The following is a 23,691-nucleotide window of genomic DNA, read 5'->3' on the forward strand; positions in this document are numbered from 1 at the left end:
AGCGCACACACAAATAAAATGAAAAATAATACAGGGTTTTAATTTGTATTTTATTTCATAGACAATTTTGAGCACTCACTTTACAAAAAAGTAATTATAAATTAGTGACATCTCAGGCAAACTGTTAAAACACAGTATAAATTACACAGTCAATATATAAATTATAAACACGAAAACATCAGTTGAAGCAGTGTTGAAAGATAACAGCAGAGGCAGGAATTGTCCGGGATGGATTGGGGTCTAAATAAGAAGCAAATGAACTAAAAAAATATACAAAAAAATACAGTCACACAAACATCACAGCAGTACCTATTCACAAAGCATCAGGGACCATTTTTTCTTGTGAAATGTTCCCTTAAAATATTTAAAAAACAACAACAATACTATGGACACATTTCTATGTTTTGTTCAAATAGTTTATCTATTTTTATGGACAACAGACTTTTTCAATGTCATAGTGCCACCAGGGCACTTAAATATGAGATGATCTGTACCCTAAACCAAAACCAATGGTCTACCAACTGGAAAATACAATTTATCAAGCTAATAAAAAATAAATTGCAAAATTGCAGAGAAAGCAACAAAATATGTTCATTCTTTGTGAATAGGGATAACCGTGTATTGATTATGCATCTACATGAATTAATTCTTTATTAACATTATGGTGTGGCAGTAGCATGGAGGAGTTGTTAGGACTCTAGACTTGAGGTCTTGGGTTCAGATCCTGTGTGTGATGCTGCTGTACTTTTGATCAAAGTACTTTATTCACATTGGCCCAGTAAGAGCTCTGCTGTATAGATGAGCATTCTGTTGATTATCAGTATAAATTAAAATTTGTTTTCAATAGACATATCTGGTTAAATAATGGTTTAGAAAATCAAAGACAGTGAAGCAATAAAATTTCCTATATGGAATTAGGTTTTCTATTACGTACCTATTCTCCTTTATACACCCTATACAGTATATGTGACTCACCATAGAAATCTTAAAATCTCTTTGGATTGTGTAGTTTGTGAGTAATAAACAGAGAACTCAGATTTGATTACAGAATAACCTTAAAGTCTCTAGAGTTTTCATTTTAGAAAGAGTTTTTGATGTCAGGCCTTTCCTGTAAGTTAAAAAACAAGAGAGTCCAATAACAATTTCAAATAGCAGCTAATCTGTTATCATTCAAAATTCTTAATTTAAGGTCAAAAGGAGGCAAGAGGTTACTTAGCTTGTGACCAGAGTACAGTTTAGGTTCAGTTTAGGACCTGTAGCAGGGCAACTAGAGGTGCCACACATAAGGAAAGCACAGGTACAAACAGCAGGCACCATGTGAGTATCACTGCCAGATGCATGCTACACACTCACATAATCACACTCACATGCATAATCATACATGCACCATCATACCCAGGCACATTCCAACTTCCTCTGCCCCTCAGCTCAGATCAGAGTAGCCTGTGTTTTTTCGATAAAGAAATCATTGTTCCCATAAGCCATGGATATTAAAAACATTTTCAGATTTTCCTCTGTCTTTTTACACCCAATGGGTGGTTGTTAAATGCCTCTACAGTAAGTGAAAGACAACTGGTGCCTGTTATTATAAAACTGGGATGGGAGTCAAACAACACCTAAGAAACAACTAATTTCATGTTTTGTTCCAGAGAGATAAACTGATAAATATAATACTCAACTTATTATCCTATAAGTATAAAAAATGCTCACATGAATATTGGTGTAAGGGGATAGCTATGTCCACATAGTCATATTTGTGCAGCTTTCATCCTGAAACATTATTCTTTCACTGATACAGATATAGTATGTCATCTTAGATATGTTAGGCAGATATACAAAAGAAAAAATGTTTATGGCTGTAATTTAGAAAAGAAGTAAAGACCCTGTATTTAGCCCTGTGTTCCACATCACAACTACCACCACTGTCTACCACCTCACACCTTTACACAGATCTCCTAGTAAACACTTGAGAGGAAAGGAAAGAGGATTGCTGTAGTCTTCCAATCAAGACAGAAAACAAAACAAGAAAAAAACAACACACAAAAAAAGAAAAAGCCAGACACATCTTCTGTAAACATCATAATGAATGCTATCTCTCAAAGTTAACAATCTTATAATCACTTTTCTACAAATGCCACATTTTCTGTTGTTTGCATTCCAGGAAAATTGTTGACTTGAACAACTAATGAGGAATTTCATTTATTTCAGTCTGGTAGAGTTGGGTGCCACCTCTGTAAGAAGGATGTTGACAGGATACTCTGACTGTACAAATGCAAAGGTTAACCATTTTTAACTTCATAAGGATGATGTGCAATAATTGTGAGCTGTAGAGCAACACAGTGAAATTGGGAAACTGAGTTTTTGTGTTCTGAAGCAAAGCTTTTTAATTGATTAATGAGACAAGGTTTCTGATCAACATCCTTTTTACATAGATAAAAAGGTTGCATTGTTCTTCTCTCTTTAATACAGCAAAATTTTAAAAATGCCCATCTGGGACTCTGCTGTATGCATATCTTCTAATCTACTACATCAGCCAACAACCTCTGACACCCAGTGATTTTCAAACCATATTCAGGAGTAACACTATATGGTATTGTTAATTCTCCAGCTTGAGTTCTTGGTCACAAACTAATAGATTTCTGTTTTCCATTTGGGGCATATTTGTAAATATGTTTCCACCTTTCCAAATTTCTGATCTCATCTGGAGAGAAAACTCACAGATGTGGGTGTTCCTGCGTGTTGGGAACTACTGGGTTAAACTATTATAGATAACTTTCAAAAGTCAAAAACACTAAAGACCTACAGTAGATATGCACAAAATGGTTTGCAGTATTTATACTGTGCAAGACAAATGTCTGCACAATGTCATGTCTTCTTTTTTTACCCACATCCCCCACAGCAAGAAATAACTAAAGGCTAGTTAATAATTACAGCTTTAAAAATTAATAACATAATCCTCATTGATTCAATTACAAAAAAAAATGTAATAATACTTAAGATGAAGTAAGTATGACAGACAAACACCACTCTTGTGCTGCATTCTTACAGTGGCAAATTTAACAAAAAAACATTTTTCTTTTTTAAAAATAAACACGTTGTTCCCTTTCCACAAGATTTCAAATACAAGAAAATAAAATGAATACAGCTCAGCAATCATCCATACAGTAGCAACAATAAAGTTCAAGTGCAGAGGACATTAGAGGTCACAGCAAACTGTGTCCAAAAATCATTTCAAAACATTTTTTTGTTTCCAGCACAAATGAACATATGTTGTATATATATTATGCAAATTCTTTTGAGAAGAAAGTCTTTTACATGCTTTTTAATGATATCACCTTGTTTCCATCAACTAGCTCTTATAAATGTTCTTAAGGAAGGAGAGCCATTCACATTTACCCAAATGTTAAAAACCATTACTAAAACACAGCTACCTGGGAGAGATCTTCAGTGTTACGCTAGAAAAGCACAATGCCCATATCTCTCAGCATGCTACAAGAGTGCTAAAATATTTTTAAAAGTACATCTGTGTATTACAGAATTCTCAAAGATAGAGCACACAACTGAATATCAGTCTATTAGAATCTTCCCATGATTGGAAGTGCTCCTGTTTCAGTAACTTCTCTCCTTTTCCCAATGGAGGACCTGACACTAATAGTTTACTCTCCATAAATGGATCTTGTGAAGAGTGAAGAGTATCACATGAGAAGCAGGTGACCCAAAACCACAGCAGAGAGTAGCATGGCTCATCTAACTTTGGGGCCATTTTTTTGGATCAAATGATAGGGATTTGAAATGGAAGATACACTTATCAAATGATAGAAACAATAAAAAAGGAGGAAACTAAAATACAAATTAAAATAATGCAACATGATGTTCTGGATTACACTGAATCAAATCCTGATTATTTTGAAGCTGGCTACATCACCTGCATTTACTTGTTTTCTTGAGGTGAGTTTTTGTTTCTCTGAATTACATGCTTCTATTATTTGTTCCTGCTATAATATTAATGTTTGCCACATGATGTATGTTGGCCTAAACAGTATCTGAAATGATTTGTTAAGGCTGTTTCCCAAGAAATTAATGGGAAAAGAAGGTGGTGCTGTTCAAAGTGACCTCAAAGTTGCTCTCAGGCAAAACATGGTAATACATTTTATAAGATTTTTGTTTCTCAGAACGTTAAGTGGGTTCTATAATTGCTACTGGTGAAGGTCAAACCTGCTATTTAGAGGTATTCTCTACCTTTTTTGCAAGGCAACATACTCTGTAATAGTAATTATTGTAGTTTACTAGATCATAGTTTAACATAGAGCAGCCCTAAAATGTTTTCCAAGATTAAGCTTGTAGTACAGCAGTAGTAAATGTTATAGGAATTTTGAGCACACAATGGTTTAATACAGTTCATTATAGATTATTAATTATAAATCCTTATTATTGGAGGGCTTTTTCAGCAGACAAGTGAATTGTTTACAGAATGTCTGGCTACAGTGAGAATGGGGGTGCTTTCACAGTTTAGATTCAAGACTCTGTTTCAGAAGGGCAGTTTGGTGCCCAGGCCCACAGAAAGGGCAAAATAGCACCCCAACTATCAAAGTTAGTCAACAATGTATAGTACATTAACAAGACTCACACCATCATCTAGGGGAGAAAAAAAACTAAAAGCAAATGATTGCTTTTGCAAGGTAAATCAGCACATTTCAAAGATGATGAATATAAACAACAGCAAGAGCAACAACAGCAATGAAAAAGTTCACTATATATACATCTGATAAGTCTGGTCCCAGTTCAAGATTTAGAACAAAGAGCAAAAACATTCTAACACTTTGTAAGGGCATCTCAAATCCTTAGTATTTTCCTGTACTGTACAGCTCTGTACATTTTTCCTTGTTTGGTGGCATGATGAATCCTGTTCATCATACTTATAATACAAGTACCTAAGTACCAGCTAGGTTCCTTCACAGTCTGTTTAGTGCAAAGAACATATACTTTTCTTCAAGAATTTTCTGCAGTGTTGTTCTCATGTCTTGCCCAGGATTGTTGATCTAAAAGAAAGGAAAGGGGTTAGCAGAATGCTCACATCCATTTCAGAGCTAATCAAGCAGTGCAGTACTGACACTTTCTTATGCAAATGCATTGGCATTCTGCACTGATCAGGTGGTAGCTCTTGGTCAACATACAGTATTCTGGGTAGTAGGTATAAAAACAGATATATATAAAAAAACAATAGAGGTGGCCATTCAATATATCTACCACACTTGCTTGCTAGTTGTTGATGGATCTGAGGATAATAAGATAAGAAAATGAATGGATAGATTTTCAACTGTGCTCTTGTCAGCTGAGAAATCCTTCAACAGATACACCCTTATTTTCTCTTTCTGAAACATGATCTAAAACCATTTGATTTGACATCTTACCTGAGAGATTTCCACCTGTCTTTTTCTACTTGGTTTTCTGGGCTTTCACTTTCATAGGATGCCAGGTAAAGGCCTATCAGGCACAAATAGAAAAAATTACAGTGAACACAATATTATTACCACTACACCAATAATGCAAGGCAAGGTCATTTTTAACACAAGTACGGAGCATTTTAACACATTACCAACATCACTGTTACTAACCTATGTTCACTAAGGAACAGCATACAGTATACAGCCTATTTACTGTAAACCTCACCATCCTCGTTGAAAATAGGAGCATTATGCAGGTAGTGGATGATGTTTCTATCCTGTTCAAAAGGACACTCCACCTGCTTCCAGGTCATGAACTCTCCCACCTGCTTAGCCAGTTCCAGGAATTTCTAGAACAGAACAACAAGTAATAGTGCTAAAGTGTGTCATTGTAGGATTATCTGTAAATGTGTACTTGTAAATACAAAAGTTTTTTTTTCAAAAGCTCTGGCTCTTTATGCAATAACAGTAAACCGAAATCTCATGTTTTTATAAAAAGACAGACAAACTCAAATAATTTTTCTACACGGCTGCAGCTGTATATTTTGAAAGAGAGCCTTCATTTTTTTAGTAATCATTAACTTTTAATGTCTCAGGTTAATGATATTCCATATTCTTGACTATGGCAGATGGGTGCTATCCTCTTTACATTTTTAGTTATGGACGTTACAATAGAGATATTGGCTAAATCTCTATAGCTACAAGCACTGGACATCTGTTTCAAATAACCTTTAAATTTAATTTATGAAAAAAGAATGTCACAAGATCATGTTAGTCAATATACAGTATTTTTGTTAAATCGCCTGAAACAATGCATTTAGTACTTTGGGTATTGGTGTCCTGTATTGGGGTGCTTACACAAAAGGTTTCGTATGTTATTATATTCATTTAGATTACAGTTTTATTCTACAGTTCATTTCTACCCTACTTTAATTATAAACTTTACTTCCCCTGCACAGTAGAGCATTGGATGAATAAAAAATAAGGTCACTTGCAAGGACACTGTTGTGGGCCAGCAGCATTAATATATAGGTTTCAGATGACCTGACACTACAGGTCGTTTGGGCCATAATAATTTGTATATAGATTCTCTTGAGGTGAATTAGTTAATCAATTGCCTAATTGGTACATGATGAGAGGCACATTCTCACGTGGGAGGCTATATGAAGGGTACTCTGGGGACAGGGTGGAGGAGGAGTAGACCCTAACTTGAAATATACAGTATGTATAGTTCAGTGTATTTCTTTTTCCTCTTTCAAGGTTTGTCTATCTGGTGCCTCCTTTGACAAAGCTGTATTCAGAAGTAACAACTGAACTGTGGTATTTTTTAAATTCTAAGTATGAAAATATTTGTTCAACTGCTTTTCCCTGTTATTTTATCCAATGTTCTCAGAAGCACTGTTTCTCCCAGGATTATTGTAGACTCTTTGTTGCCAGTTCTAGTGCAAATGTAACTTGCTAATAGCAGTTTGGTTAAAGAATTTAAGTCACAAATCAAGAGTTGTCTATGGGAAATAACTCAGTGTTACACAAAGCTGAAGTAGTTAAAGATTACATAATTAGATCAGTTAGATTTAATCTAAATATTACTTTTTGTTTCCTCATTTTAAGTGTTAGTAGTACACTAGACTGAGGAAAGGCATTCTAACAAGTTACAAATTTAAGGGCATTTTTACCATGTTTAAAAGTGAGCAGATGTTAGGTAATTTACCAAGTACTGTATAGTCTTCAACATGTTAAATTACTTAGGAGCAACCTAACAAATATATACTGTATAAGGAAATGGCATTCAAAGGATAGAAATGTGCTATAATTATGAGAATTTAAATCCAACCATCCTACTAATTCTGAAAGATGTTTTGAAGATGTTCTCTTAAAAATACAGGAGCAGTCAGAACACAATGACACTATGCATGTTAAATACAAGAAGTATTATCTGTGGACAAAATAAATGGAAGAAAACAGAAAGCTATTTAATATTTCCAGACGGAGCAAGCACAATTGTTCTTTTAGCAGTCTCTACTTCCCACTCACTAAAATGTTTTCACAATAAGTTGTTTAGGAATGTTACTCTGATTCTTTTTCATTTCAGTTGTGAAATCTAACAGTACAATAAAAATATGATAAAAATTAAAACCGTTATATAAAGGAAAATTGTATTTAGCCCTGAACCTTCATGGCAAGCATCTGTACTCTATGTTGGGTGTCTTTTATTTCTTTGGAATGATATAAAGGGCAAAATAATCTAGGGAACATTTCAATTATTGTGTAAATGTGAACAAATGAGAGTGGTAGCTGAGTAAATAGGTACTATAAAGACATAAAACATTTTACTGCTTGACCTTTAATTCGGCTTTACTGTGTAACTGAAGAATGGAGTTCTTCCTGTCTAGAAATCTGCAGAACATTTGTGAAACTGAGTTTTTCCTCAAAGCAAAATAGAGCAGTGCAAAAAAGAACAGAGTGATCAATAAGATGTAAATCACATAACAATACAGGTCTATGTTAACAAGTGCCGAGTGTCAGGCAGAAGATAGTTAATCATACAACTGAAAGCACCCTCAGATGCAAAGATGGTAGTATCTGCCCACTCAGCAGATTGCTCCTGTTATTGGCAGCAGCAAATTGCAATAATTTGCGCTCAGAGCCAGTAAGTGCTCTTGGGAAGTTTAGGTTGACTAAAGAACTACATCTTAAATTGAAGGATGGCATTGATAACTACTTTAAATTTTGCAAATAGGAAGGTTTTTTCCCAAATATCATTCTGTAAATGAACCAGTAAATCATCTGTCTATATGGGGACAGGGTCTAGGTATATGGAGACACAGGCAATGAATTCAAAAACAAATTTCATCATGTTAAGAGTTATAGGGGCACCAGTAATCCTAAACTGATTACATGTTTTTTTGAATGACCGCAATCATGTACTGTACTTCTGGTCTGACATTTTGTCACAAAGTTTGGAATTAACTGAAATAGTTTGGAAACACTTTATTTGAATGTTGCTACATAATTGATTAATAATTCCTTCATAACTGGTACAAAAGACGTTATAATCACATGCATAATTCTTTACAGGAACATATGTACAGTAATGACATAATGTCATGACCTCTTATGAACGTTATGTCATTGGTGCGTGTTTCTGTAAAGTATTCTGAATGTAATTACAATGTCTTGTGTAGCAGTTCTGAAGGGATAATGAAGTGTTTATGCAGCAACATTCAAATAAAGGATTAACATGCTTTCTCCAACCTCTGTACTTGATTTTCCTGCTGTTGGTTACAATTTTACTCTTGAACATTATTTGTTTTCTGTACAATTCACAGTTATGTTTTTGCACGAACAGCATGGTACAAGAATCAAGGCAGTACAAGTTAAAGCCAGCCCAAATTAATTGCATAACACTAATAAATTCATGGAAACATGCTCAATGTCATTTGCTCTTAATGGCAGGTAGAAGCAAGATCAAAAGAGAAGGCATTATGTTTTAAAAAATACATTTGCTAAAGTAAACTATTCTTATCAGGGAAACAAAATTGAAAAAGGTCATGGTTTCACAGCAGCCTAGCTAGGTGATGAAACTGATGTACAGTATATGCCCTTACTTGTCCAAAGTGGCCTTGGAGAATGGGATCTGCTTTTCTCTCTGAAGGGGGCGAAGGAGTCAATGTCAGTGCAATAAAACTTTTGAGTAGTGTTTATGTCCTTACCTCAAAATTAACATGTCCATTAGGTAGACGGTTTGCACATCCTTCATTCAGAAAATAAATGTCTTTAATTAGCAAGCTGAAAAATGGAATAACAATCTGGAATGGAAAATTAGAAAAGCAGTAAATTACTATCGTTGGTTATTGTTTATTTGAAAAATGTTAATACAATGATCATTCACTGTAAAATGTGGATTCTCAATTTTGATACAAGGTCAGAATGCTTTTTTCGGCTGTGCATGTTTTTAATAAACAGCACCAGCTACATTTGCTGTTAAAGGGGAGTTTATGACTGTATATCTAAAATTTAAATGTATTCTTTTAATTCAGCAGAAAGAAACTTCTGGCTTAACTGGCTTTGTTAAATAAGAGTTTCCACCTCTCCATTGTATCCTAGCAGACCTAAAGGACTTATTTGTATTCTGTGGGCAGTAGAGGTCAATATAAGAGTGCAATATTACAATAAATACTGCCATTAGTCTTAAGTTGAATCTTCGAAACTGGGGGAATCACTTTGCTTCATTAAAATAGAAGTTATTACTTTGTGAACCAGGAGAGTTGAGATGACACAAAGGAGAAGAAAACTTTACTTCAGAAAGTTTTTCTTGGTGCATGTGTCACGCCCTCTGCAGCCAGAGGGCGCTCCTTCTCTGTCCTGTCCCTAGTTTCCGGTCTGCTGTCCTTCCTGTCCCTCTCTTGGGTTATATATTTCCGGGTCTTGCACTCTGTCCTCGCTCAGCATTGAAGTTCGGATGTCCTGAGACCCGCCTAGCACCAGGGCGCCCCACGTCCGCTCTCTGAGGGCATAGGTTTCTATACGGCATTCCTGAACTCTTTGCACTAATGAGCCCGGGCCTTTTTCCCGTCTCGCCGCTACGCATATGGGTCTTTTTCTGCTCTCCTGCTCCCCACGGTTAGTCCCTTTGGACGTCCGTGACAGCATGATTACCAAACAGATCGCCTTATCACATTCTTAGTGATGTCCAAAAATGATGTCCATGCACCTTGAACATACTGTCCTAATAATTACCAGATAGCAAAAGTGCAGTTTCTGTTCCTTCTTAGAATGAGCAAATCATGCAGAGAACTTAGAGACTGCTTAGCTAATTCAATTAAGGAGGAACTTTAGGTGGGCAAGTTTATGTAAACATAAAGTGGAATTTAGCCAGGATATAGTGGATACCTCTGTTCAAAAACAAACAGTGCCAAGGGATCTTTGACAACCAAGTATTTAGAACCTCAATTTAATGTCTCATGTAAAGTTTAACACTTCCTACTTGCTAAATTGCAAAATGGCCTTCCATAATGAGGCGCATTTTTGGGATTTCAAATTTTTAAAATAAAGAGTTACATTTAGTAGTCCACAAACAACTAGACACAAGACCAAGCCTTCCTTAGCATTTCAGATCTGATCACATTGGGCTACAAGAAGGTATTGCTGCCGTACTTATACTTAAAGAAGTCCAGTTACTACAAGGATGATTTCAAGTATATACTAGTTTCCAAAGGCTTTCTACATCCAGTGAAAAACAGTGACTTGGAGGTGTCAACAGATAATAAGATTTAACATATTTCACTGAATTTAACACTTGAAAGCCTTTAATATTCTTTGAGCATGCTCTACCTTCTCCCTGTTGCTGTTTGCAGTCTGTGATCTATGCGCTGCTCCTCGCAGAGCAGTCCTGTAATTGTAGAAGTTTCCTGTAGGATCCATTTGATGCTGCATAGTGGAAGAGACAGAATATTCTCTAAGAATAATGTTAGTGTACCCCAATTGCTTAACAAACTACTCAACAGTAAGTAAAGGTTTTAGTTTAAATATCTCAGTCTTAATAGCTCCAGCCTCGAGAGTTAATGACAGAATGTTAAATGTTACAAACCATGAAATTATAAGATATATGATTCCTTGAAATAGATATTGAGCAGGCAGCTAAAGCTCTGAAGTATAATCAGATATATAACTTTTCATTGAATACCTAAAAAACATGCTCACACAGGCATTTGGCATAATGAAGGAGTTGCAGAAGTATGAAATGAGGAATATGGTCAGAATTTACCTCCAAAATGAAAAATTTTGCAGTTTTAACTTTTCCCCAGGTTTTCTTCAGCCGTGATACTGGACTCATATTCATGCCAGCTAAAAGAACAGGAGAAATAAATATATGTATATACAGAGTGGATACAACCAGGTCAGCTCAAGGATGCAAATGTGCATGTCTTATGATTACAAAATGTGTGCTCATCATCGTAATACACACCACAGATTTAAAACCTCCTAGTTTAATAAACTGTTGACTACAGTTGTGAAATCCACCTGTCCTGAAAGTTTTACATTTTCTGAATCATATCAGGACAGGAAAAAAGAAAAGTATGATTGTGCCAATAAATGGTCCATTGAAGTTTAAACAAGAATGCAAAAATTCTAATTTTCTTTGTAATGCTACTGTACAATGAAGTTTCACATACATTTCACAGGAAATTGGTCACTTATAGTAGACCCTAAAGAATAGTGAGAAACTACATTTAATATTCCCCTTACAGGGATGCAGTGTTAAAGGTCCCTAATTGTATCTACAACAATTTAAATCAGTGGTTCTCAAACTTTTTGGACCAAGCACCACCCCTGATCAAACCAAAGCATCCAAGTACCACCTATAAGTCATCTTCTCATAGGAACCACAGAAAATCTCAATGACCAACATGAGCGTGTGCGCACACACACATATAATAAAAATAGCACTGAGCACTTGTAGCCATTTTCTGACGCTTCCTAACACTAACAGTGCTGTCTGTGTCAAGTTCAGCAACAGAGCTAGTGTTAGTGGCCAATGTATTATCCTCCTTGTTCTCAACAGGTGTGCGTGATCTATCGGAACTGGCGTCAGTACTCTTGGCGTCTATTCCTTTCAGCCATGACATAATACTTGATTTTTGCAAGGTATTTATTTTCTATCATTTGTTCTGTTGGCAAATGTGGCGCTAAGCTCTGTCTCTGAAAGCTCAAGAGGAGTACGAACACTCAAGTTTTAGCCTGCGCTGTATCGACATAGATATTTGAACATAAACTAATTTTATTAAAATAGAAAATATGAAAACCCATCTCAAGCTTTCTGAAACCGATTAAGTAAATTACAGATGCAAAAATTACATAATTTTAATTATTCAATTTTTAATTCCCAGTTTTTCAGTGTACAAAACACGTTTCCAGGGTCATCTTGTGTACCACAGTTTGAGAACCACTGTTTCAATTATTTACTTGTTAAAATCAAAGCTTCAATGGGGCCAAATCCTCTGTCACCGCAATATCTCCTTTGAGCTTCTGAACGACATAAGCTTTTCATACAGTACCTGTGGTCACAACTTTAGACATGCAGAGTGTCAACTTCACCTACTCTTCTAACAAAGGAAATATCCAGAGAAAGTACAAAGCAAAGGGGGTTTACGCTGACTTGCACAAAAAAATCCTGTCCAATTTGCCGCATTTTCCATTACTGATGTTAAGCTTTAATTTTCACCATTCAGTGCAGTATGGAACTTACAGATGATGGCCATAAGTGAGTTGAAGTTGCCAATGTTAAAACACTCGCGAGCCACGTCGATGAAGAACTCAATTACTTGTGCTCTCTGCTTCTTCTTTGCTGGCTGCAAGAAACAATCAGACGTTGTTACATTGAACCACACTGTCAGTTGCGTCAGCATGCATAGGCTGCAAAGTAACAAGTAACAGGTTTATTCCATGCTGAAAAGAGAAGAAAGAAAACAATGTTTCGGCCGTGAAGCCTTCTTCAGGTGTGCTTATACCTGAAGAAGGCTCCACAGCCAAAACGTTGCGTCTGCTTTCCACACTGTCAGTTGACACTTCAGCCATCCTTTCTTTAACCACATAAGTCAAATGAGAACAAATTCTCATATACAGTCACTAATTCTCAAAAGTGAGAATGCACAACTTAGTCATTTTTTAATCAGATGCACTATTGTCAGTGTAGTCTGCTGTAAAAACCTCCAGTGGTACTGAATTCTTTGAGGCTTTAATAGCATACTAAATGTTGCAAAGGAACAAGTAGTAGGTTTATTCCATGCTGAAAAAAAGAAGAAAGAAAACAACATTTCGGCCGCGGAGCCTTCTTCAGGTGTACTAAATGTTGCTTGGGGTATCGCAGTGGTGGAGTTGCTATAAGCTCCTGCTGCCCCACAGCTCATGAGTTTTTAGTTAGATTGTAGACTGTGAAGTCTTCTGTATTGAGTCCCATTTTCTTTATGGTTTTCTATAGCTGCTCTGGATTTCTCCCATATTCCAAACACATTGTGGGAGGAATACATCGATATGTGGTGTCTCTGAATTGGTCCTGTGTATAGGTCCTGTGATTGACGGGCATCCAGTGGGCATTTTTACCTTGTGCTCTGTGCTTTCAGAAAAGTCTCTGAAGTCTCATGGTAGTCATGACTATTACCACAAATAACTAGCTTTATGACATTAGATGAAGGAAATCATTTTAATTTTAATACTGCTAGACTTAAAAATAAATCAAAACCCGATCCATTCAACTCTCATTACACATAAATATATAATATTTTTAGATATAGATATTTTTTTAAAATGAAAACAATATAGTTGAGTTTGGAGAAAAAGAATCATTTTCATTGAAAAGAAAACGTACAAATTACCTGATTAAGTATATGTGAAGTAATTCACTAGGGGGCGCTAAAACATTATATTGAAGCATAGAACTAAAGTACATACAATAAGTGAAGTGCATGGATCCTGAAGAATAATCAACCATTAAAACCTGTTAATCATAAAGAAATAACTAATCAAGATAACAATTAGGCTAAACCACATGCTGTGTCGTATGTGTATGTTGCCTCCAAAAAAAAACAAGAAACATTTTTTATGTAACTCAAAAAGAAAAGATGCATTTTGAAATAGTTTATATTTTTAATAGTTTAGGAAGAAATCACAAAATTTTTGTATGTTGTTTCTTCCCACTAATTTATGTTTTAAAAAGTCATAATGTACAGAAAGTTGTTTGTGCAGTAGTTACTATCCTTGATATAAGAGAAACAGTAATGCTACTGCTGTGTCACATGTTGCAAACAAAAGTCTACAGCCACCACTAGCCTCTCTGGATAGACAGCAAATAAAGTAGACTGTAGTGAAAAAACATTTGTACACACCATGCAGATATCTGTGGCTACAAGATAACAGAGCCTGTTGAACCACTTCACATAGGCTTCTAGGTTGCTGGTTTTCTTTTGTTCACTAAAACATGGCTGTAAACAAGAAACAAGATATAAACAAAAAGACTTGGAAAACTTTTGAAAGAAATATGCCTAGGGAACAGTTATTTTAAAATATACAAATATTCAAATTCTTAACTGTTTAAGACAATGAGGTTAAAGCATTTCTGATCAAATATGTTTAAGTAAAATATGTTTGTACAGAGAAAAAAAGCCTGTTAGAAGGTCTGGTGCCTTTTGAGTTGTTTACTTATTTCAAATTCAGCAGTGCTTTGGCCTTTCTTTTATTAAGAGAATTAACTGCTTACATAAATGTTCTTTGCTTTCTGTTTGTTCCCAGAACCTAAGGGGTTTTGAAAATTCAAGCAGATACTGTGCTCTCCTGAGACTACTGAATACCAAAGCACATTCTAAAAAGAGGGCTTTTAAAAGTTTCAATTCAAGTGTATTTGTTATTTTAGCTTGAAAAAAGCAAATATTAGAAAACTGTGTACTGTATTTACTCTTAAGATTTCCCTTGAGTATTTTTTAACTACTTCTTTACTATTTGTTATTATTAAACACAAGGTATTATCTGACCTCTATTATTGCAGCAAATACTGCATATATTGAGTATACCTGTAGGCTTGTCTGTCTATATGTTTTCAACAATCAAATATCATAAAAGAGCCTGTAATAATTTATATTTTTTGAAGATTTTGATTAATGGTTTTCTTGGCCAAATTTAGAAAAACATTAAAATGTATTTCCGTTGAGACCAGATTTTATTTACCAAAATAACCATTGAACATTTTCAAGCTTTAGATATGTTTTTAAAGACTGTCATAGGATATTCAGAAAGGGTAATAAGATCACTTTATTGGCCATATACAATTTCTTGTATTAGGAATTTGTCTTTTCGCACACCCCAACTTGCTCTCCATGAGACACAAAGACAGGGAGATAAACTTGGGGTCAGTGCACAGGGTCAGCCATTTATACAGTGCGCTGGAGCAGTTGGGGTTAAGGGCCTTGCTTAGGGGCCCAACGGAGTAGCATTCCTCTGCCGGCCACAGGATACAAACCGGCAACCTTCCAGCCACAGGCACAGATCCTTAGCCACAGAGCCAACACCCCGCCTCATGGTAATGTTTTATTTACATCATTCTCTACCTGCATACTGAAACCATATAATTATATCACTCACAGTGAGCAGCTTTTGTTTCACTGTTTTTTTTAAATATTGCAACAGGTCTCCTGCTATCATGATCTCATTGTTAATAAGCTCATGTCTTATTTGACTAATTCCTTTCTCCTGTCCATCACTAACTCACTGTGGTGCCTACAGATGCTTCCTTAGCAGTCACTCTTCTGGAATTCTTCACAACTTTCTCCAAACAAGTTGAACATGGATGACTAACAAAATTTGTTTTCCCACAGATACTGAAGATAATCCAGCAGATTTGGGTCTTAAAAAGTTAATGCATACCTATCAGAGTGTTTTGAATATGGTACAGTATATTTCATTATTTTGTAGCTAATGAAAACAACAGTTTCTACAGATCCAGCTATTCAAAATGTGCGAGGTACGCTGTCTTAAAATGCGGTGGGTGTGGCGCAATATACGGGATTATACCGCATGTTAATTAAAATATGATAACGGTACCCGGAAGCAACTTGTAAAACCGCCAGTTGGAGCTAATAAAGCTTAAAGTCTCCTGTACAGCCTTTGAGCTGTCGCCAGAAAACGCCTGGTTTTGAATCCCAGTCACTGCTGAGTGACAATCTTTTTCCAATTAAGAATTTAAGTTGTATACTCTTTAGACCTTTAATAATTTTAAACTGTGTATTACAGCATGTTAATCATTAAAATGTTGGTTTATTTTATAAAAGCAAGATTGCTCAGTTGGACGAAAGTAAACGCCTTCCACCTTCACCTTCATAAATATTTTAATTATCCATAAATATTTTATGCATCAAAGTCTTTAACTTGGTAACTTACAGTACATGGGTTCTGGTTTTAATGTGCTTGTTCTAACATTATTAAGCTTATATTCTGTACTTCATAAAAAGTTAGAACGTTTTATCCTTTTCTAAGAATGCGTAGTAAGAACACCACTTGCTGTTGTTGTAAAAAGATAAATGTTGTAGTGATTTAATATCACTTGATAGTTATATGAATATGGAATCATGTAACTAAGCAGCTAAAATATTACAGGTGGACATTTTTTAAACGTTTTGACATCCATTTCTTTTTTAAAAAGTTTTATTGTCCTTGTAGTGGTAGCACAAAGCACTGCACCCAATGTTTCAAAGCGCGATCAGAGTATTACTTTCGGTTTGTTTCTTATACAGTGAATACATAAAAATAGTCCACTATTATAGCTTGTTGTTGGCTCTGGCGTATATTTATGTATCTGAATAAATTAAGTGATGGTATCATGATTAAGGATTTCTTTGCGAAATTCTTTAAGTTAAACAAAGGAGGGAAGAAGGGTTATTTTTACAATTGGCACTTCGAGATTCTGACTGATTTAGCTGAAATGGATAACGAAATCATGCAGTAGTTATATGTATTGGAAGGCGCTCTGTTTTATTAACAGACACTCTGACTCAAACCTATGTTGTACAGTGATATAGACGTGGGTAATGTCATCCCCATTAAACAATGTGCTTATCGTGAAAATCCTGCTAAACTAGAAATTAGACACAAGAAGAGTATTATTGGACAATGTTGTGTGGCTCTGGTGGAATTTCTCTGTAAACTGAAGAGTTATAGAGGAGACATGTTATGGTTCGCCTCTTTGTACACTTGTGAGAACATTCCAATGTTAATGCGACATGGAAGATATTATCAATACCTTTTAAATCTGAAGCTGTTAACTATACTTTACGTTTGAAACGTGACAATTTGTTACAGTTACCATAAGGAGTAAAAAAAGGGTACTTTTTATTTTTTTGTGACTGCTGGAGTGGCTTGCAATGCCTGGATAGTTAACACTTCAAAATTGCTTTATCAGTCTGTCTGTGGGTATTTTGTCAGTATATTTTATAAAAGCAAGTTTGCTCAGTTGGACAAAACTACACCACCTTCCACCTTCATCATAAATAATTTAATTATTCATAAATATTTTATGCATCAAAGTCTTTAACTTGTTAGTGGGATCTGGTTTTAACGTGCTTGTTCTAACATTATTAAACTTCTGTACTTCATAAAAAGTTATAACATTTTATCCTTTTCTAAGAATGCATAGTAAGAACACCACTTTCTGTTGTTGTAAAAAGATAAATGTTGTAGTTATTGAACATCACTTGATAGTTATATGAATATGGAATCATATTCATATAACATATTCATGTAACTAAGCAACTAAAATATTACTGGTGGACATTTCGGATACATTTTGACATCCGTTTCTTTTTAAAAAACGTTTATTGTCCTTGTAGTGGTAATGGACAAAGCACTGCACCCAATGGTTCAAACCGCGATCAGAGTATTACTTTCAGTTTGTTTCTTATATAGTGAATACTGGCGTGAATTTGTGTATCTGGATAAATTAAGTGACTGTATTGTGATTAAGGATTTCTTCGCAAAATTCTTTTAAGTTAAACAAAGTTACAATTGGCACTCTGAGATTCTGACTGATTTAATGCCCCTCATTTAGCTGAAACGGATAAAGAAATCATGAAGTAGTTATATGTATTGGAAGGCGCTCTGTTTTATTAACAGACACTCAAACCTGTGTTGTACAGTGATATAGATGTGGGTAATGTCATACCCTTTATAAATGTGCTTATCGCACAAATCCTGCTAAACTAGAAGCATTGCAGAAGGTGATAAACTGTACATTATTTACTGGAGCGCAGTTGAGTTCAAAGAAGGAAGTTCCCCCTGTTTATTGGTACCAAACATTGATGAGACATCACGGTTCTGTACAGATTACAGAATCGTGAATGCTGAAACTCCACCAGACATCGTATGTACTGTTTAACCATAGTCAAGGACCGATGCGCTGTTCCCTTTTGTAACAGGGTTACTCCCTGGAAATTAGACACAAGAGGAGTATTTTTAGACCATGTTGTCTGGCTCTGGTGGAATTTCTCTGTAAACTGAAAAGTTACAGAGGAGACACGTTGTGTATTGCCTCTTTTTACACTTGTAAGAACATTCCAAGGTTAATGCGACAGAGAATATATTATTAATAACCTCTTAATTCTGAAGCTGTTAACTCTACTTCAAACCAGCATGTCAAGATCCCAGTTTCAAAATAAAAAAAACATCAAATTTTTTATTGGATGAGAACGTCATGATTGTTTCGCAAGGATGTGAAATGTGACAATTTGTTACAGTTACCATCAGGAGAAAAAAAAAGGTTATTTTTTATTTATTTGTGGCTTGACAGCTGACACTCCTCCATACACTTAAGTAAAAAATGAACAAAAACGCCAATGTAAAAGTCATTTTTACAATTTGTTGAAAATAAAAAGGGTTGTAAAGTTCTCTAAAGCTTTCTCACTCAAGAATGAGAATTCACGTAGGAAGCTGTGTAAGCACGCGTAGGCAGCAAAATATCAGCTAAAGAGGGAAGAAAACGCTTTCAGAGAAAATAATGTTTCAGGTGTGAAGAATACAAAGCCCAAATTGAAGTCTTTCCCCACACACCCTTAGTTTATGCAAACACTTGACTTTCTTATTTGGATGTTAATAAAATTTTAAACTTAGTGTGACATTCAGAAAAAACAATTTAGAATAGTCTGTGGTATTTGTATAGATGAAACTTTTCTATTTTTTTTTTAAATAGAAGCTGTAGAACGGTCTTTACAGTTAGTGGACGGTGCGCTATTTTGTCAGCAACCTGCTAATCTGCTTAACACCTGTAGAAAACATTATTTTATTTATGTATGGAATGCGTGTTGTGTTTACAAAATTAAAGTGTTAAAAATGTTAAATTAAGAAGTAAAAAGAACTTACAGCTCACACAAAGACTCTAAGATGATCTCGCGGAAGAAAAAACACCTGTTTTTCGTGCATAAAAAGTGTTTTTAACTGATTTATATATATAAAGTCTTTTCATGTTGATTTAAGTGTCCTTCTTTCAGTTGGGTTTCATGATTATTGTTATAATTTCTCTATTATTATCAAATCCCTCAACTCGTTCACTTGTGATCATTTTGGAAATATTGTGAAATGTTTCTTTTAACTCGGACTTTGTAATGTTGGGCGCTCTGGACGAGTTAAACTTTGATAAATGTATATCCCACAAGCTATGCTGTAGTGGCTTTAAAACTATACAACATCGCACTGTTTGCATGTGGCACATCTTTGTTCAAGTTTTAAAACTACAGTATGGAAAAACAAGTGTTAAGAAAAAAACAGGACATTTGATTGCTGGCCGCCTTATGTTAAACAGCAACAATGACAACAGAGCATGTTACTGAAAATTCCTTCCCATCCTCCAGAACTGGCAGAACTGTCTATTCTACATAACATTACACAGTGGGGTGTTAACACTCCTAGCCTTTGTGAGAAGTATGGAGCTGGGTTACATAAAGTGGCTGCATTGGAATATACTAGTAGGTAAAAGTTAATTCCAAGCTGGAAAGAAAAGACACAACATCTCCTCTATAAATCTTCAGTTTATAGACCATCCAAGGTAATTTATTATTAATAATATCTTCCATATTGCATTGAAATTGCAATGTTTTTTACAAGTGTAAACCCACCTATTTTCTAACCGCTTTATCAAGGACAGGTAACAGTTTCACCCTTCCCCCTTCCCTTTGCCTGCCTGACTTGTTCCCATTTTTAACTATTTGATGCATAAAAATATAGCATAATGCCTATGAAGTCACTTGCACCTGGGATCAGCTTTATTCTAAAAATGCAAACAGGTACCAGATATTGTTTAAATAAAAGCCCTGAAATGTTTCACAAACGCGATCTTTAAATCTGTAGGTTGCAGGCTCCGTGTCATTCACATTTTTATTTCATTATTAGTATCACTTAACATTGAACATGAAAAACACAAAAAATGTTAATATAGTGTACATAATACTTACTATTTTATTCTTCAAAAAGTCTTTGTTAGAAGAAAAACTAGTGCCCAAACCGGGTATTGAACTTGGATCGCCTACATAGAACCCCTATCAGCAAACCCGCTGTACCAATGGGCTGCTCCCAAACATAGCTGAGATGAACAGCTTAAAAATGTTTCGAAAGTAAACGTGTGAATGAGTCAAATTAAAAATAAAACACGTTTACAAAGAAAGTGGATGACAATAATACTACCAGCTATATAAATACATATATTTAGATCCTTAAATTAATATCGTTATTAATTTCTTTGGATAAGCGATTCCATATTATATTCCCTATTAAGTGGATTCTAAAAAGTATGAGGTTTTTTACTGTGCTAACGAGAGCAAGTATTCATAGAAAAGATTAAAACATGGAACACAAAGGGAGTTTCAGAAATTAAACAGAGGTCATGAACACCCTGTCTCAAAAATAGACATTTAATAAATTGAAGTTTGTAAAAACAGTGAGAAATCACCCCGTACAAAATACAATTTTAAAATACAAGCAGTTTGAAATTATTAGTTGTTATTAATAAATCACTTAACTTTGAATGTGGTGTGATATTTAGAAATACCAATAAAGTCAGTGTAGTGTCGATAATATTTACTATTTTAGTTTTTCAAAGAAATGTTTATTTGTTAAAAGAAAACTCCTGGCAGCGGTTGGGTTCAAACCCCCAACCTCCAGCATACAAGGGACACACCTAACCCATTACACCAACTTGCCACTTGACAACTTAAGCTGTAGCTGAAAAGGGCAGGCAAAAAGTTTCCAAATAATCAAGGGTGAATGAGTCGAATTGATGCAGATGTTTACAAAGAAAGTGTACTACTGTGATAATTTGAGCTATATGAATATAATTATATCACATATTATATTCCCTATTAATCAAATTCTAAAAAGTTTGCATTTCTTTTACTGTCACAACAATCGCAAGTATTCATAGAAAAGGTTAAAACATTATAACTTTTTATGAAGTATATAAAGTTAATATAGTCAGAAGGAGCACGTAAAACCTTTTCCAAAATAACCAGAGTATGTAACCGAATTAAAGACTTTGATGCTTAAAATGTTTAGGAAGAAAGTGGAATACTGGTGGGTATTTTCTATTTAAACTACCAATACCAGCCATATACAGTTTACATAATATGTTCATATTCCTAAATTAATATTGTTTATGACCTTCAGACACGTTATGCTCCTCTTCTTTTTATGCTGAGCTACTAAAATTGCCCTTTAGTTGTAAAATTCCATATTAATATTCAATATATAATATAATATTCAAGCGGATTTAAACATGCACAGTAAAGAGATTAAATGATTAAATAGTTTCACTAACAACCAATGCACCACAAGTGCCGCCTGTCGGTCATTTTGGCAAGCCAATCACGTACTGTTGTATAACACGCTAAAATGTAGATAATTTCGCACGGTACGGGGTTTTACCATGCATTTTGAATGGCTGCATCTGTAGGTAACAGCTGTTTTTGTAGCTCATTTTTACAATAGTTATCTCAGAAAACAAATACTGAAATCGTAAAAAAAAAACATTACAATGTTGCTGGTATCAATGATAAAATTATAAATCTCTACTTCTTAAAACTTAAATATAGTGCTAAATAAGCTCAGTTTTAATAAGTTCAATAATACAAATCAAATAGAAATTGGAGTTAAGATTTTAAACATAAGACATTCAAACTCATTCTGCTAAAGAGCCAGAAAACAGACAGGGGTTATAGAGCAGCCATAGACTAAAGGTAAAACAAAAAGTTTTAGTGGGGCACTGGAAGACAAATGAACACAGAATAAAGTAGAACTAATGTGCCTACTTACAGTACGTTTTCCACAGTGACCTGAAATGGCATTAGGTTCGCCCAAAATATTATAATTATTCCAAGGATATCTAGGGTTCTCTGACAAAGCACAAAAACATCTTATTTTATCATAAAGTGAACTACACCTACAATCTCCTACACTGCTTGAACTAGATTTCACTCTAGCTTGTAGATTGAAAGAACTTTATTTTACCTTTGTGCCATCCAGAGGATCTTTATGTACAAATGCCTGAACAAATTCCTCTGGACCAATGTGGCTCAGTCGTTCCTAGAAGAAAATTTAAATAGCGGATAACCCATGAAGCAAAAAAAAACAAAACACAAATATTTGCAATTATACTGTACAGCACATGTATTAAGCAATAATCATGTACAATCACAATAAAAACTAAACCAGTTACATTTAATTAAGAAGATCATATACTTTGCAGGTCACAATACGTGATTGCTCAAACAATCTAAATCTGCTCTTGCAGCCACTGGCTAATATACTGTAGATGTGGTACAGTATAGTACAGTGTCTTTCTCTAACAGAAACATTTTTATTTTTATAGATACATGACATTGTCAGATCAAACATCCTTTCTCAAGCCTCAAGCACTATGTAGGCAGCAAGCCCATCATAGGGTGGTTTAAAATACAAACTCACTCAGGCCTAAAAAAAATTACCTCAGGCTGCTAAAGCTGTCCTTCAGAATAATGTAAAAAGTGAAAGTACTGTTTCATTCATAAAAGTAACTGCTGCCTATGGCATAATTAAAAGTTGTTGATATTTAATGTATAAAGTACATGCACATTACAAGTGCTTTCAGCTAAACTAGGGGTAAAGCTGATATTAGTTATAAAGTGAAAATAATCCATTAAGACCAAAAAGCAGAAATGGCACTTGTGTGGTTCTGTACATTTCTTTTGTACATTTTCAATTGGAAGACCACATCATATGAATTTCCAATATTTATATCATATCCATTTGTTTTTCTTCTGATCTGCCTCTGTGAAAATGTAGAAATTTCAATATCCATGAATTTGTCACCCCATCTCTTGTCTTTTCAACAAATGGCTTTAATAAAAGCAGGTGTAAGTGAATGGTGAGGAAAATGTCAATGCAGATTTCTGTGATTAATATAATTTAACAACTCATAGCATGCAGTGGTGCCAGAAGCACAAAGTCCAGTTTTATAAGCTTACCTAGAATTACTCTACTAATTTCAGGTATCCAATATAATTTACTAACAATAAATGAAAGTCTCAATGAATTACAGTACCATAAGCATTCTTCTTTCAAGTAAACGTATGCATGAATATATTCCAATACATCGGTACACTGTACACTTGTTGTCATAACTACTACTGCTGCTGTTGTTAAATCAGTCAATAATTCAAATTAATCTTTTGTTTTTCCATGT

The 23,691-nt window shown here is 34.8% G+C and overlaps 1 protein-coding gene across 4 annotated transcripts in view; it reads right to left on the reverse strand.

Moving 5' to 3' along the window:
• Nucleotides 1-31: 31 nt before the first annotated feature.
• LOC148650245 (ras-GEF domain-containing family member 1C-like) overlaps nt 32-23,691 on the reverse strand; it is a 52,712-nt gene continuing 29,052 nt past the window's right edge. For all 4 annotated transcript variants that reach the window (XM_088603847.1, XM_088603846.1, XM_088603845.1 and 1 more), the window contains exons 6-14: nt 22,479-22,553; nt 14,330-14,425; nt 12,694-12,796; nt 11,212-11,291; nt 10,779-10,874; nt 9,158-9,253; nt 5,671-5,794; nt 5,412-5,484; nt 32-5,039 (exon numbers count right to left, since the gene is read on the reverse strand). In XM_088603847.1, coding sequence (XP_088459973.1) covers nt 5,015-5,039; nt 5,412-5,484; nt 5,671-5,794; nt 9,158-9,253; nt 10,779-10,874; nt 11,212-11,291; nt 12,694-12,796; nt 14,330-14,425; nt 22,479-22,553 — 768 coding nt within the window. In that variant the 3' untranslated portion in view covers nt 32-5,014. The remainder of the gene's footprint in view (nt 5,040-5,411; nt 5,485-5,670; nt 5,795-9,157; nt 9,254-10,778; nt 10,875-11,211; nt 11,292-12,693; nt 12,797-14,329; nt 14,426-22,478; nt 22,554-23,691) is intronic.

The sequence above is a fragment of the Lepisosteus platostomus genome, chromosome 13 (assembly GCF_059453375.1).
Source record: "Lepisosteus platostomus isolate fLepPlt1 chromosome 13, fLepPlt1.hap1, whole genome shotgun sequence".
Classification (NCBI taxonomy): Eukaryota; Metazoa; Chordata; class Actinopteri; order Semionotiformes; family Lepisosteidae; genus Lepisosteus; species Lepisosteus platostomus.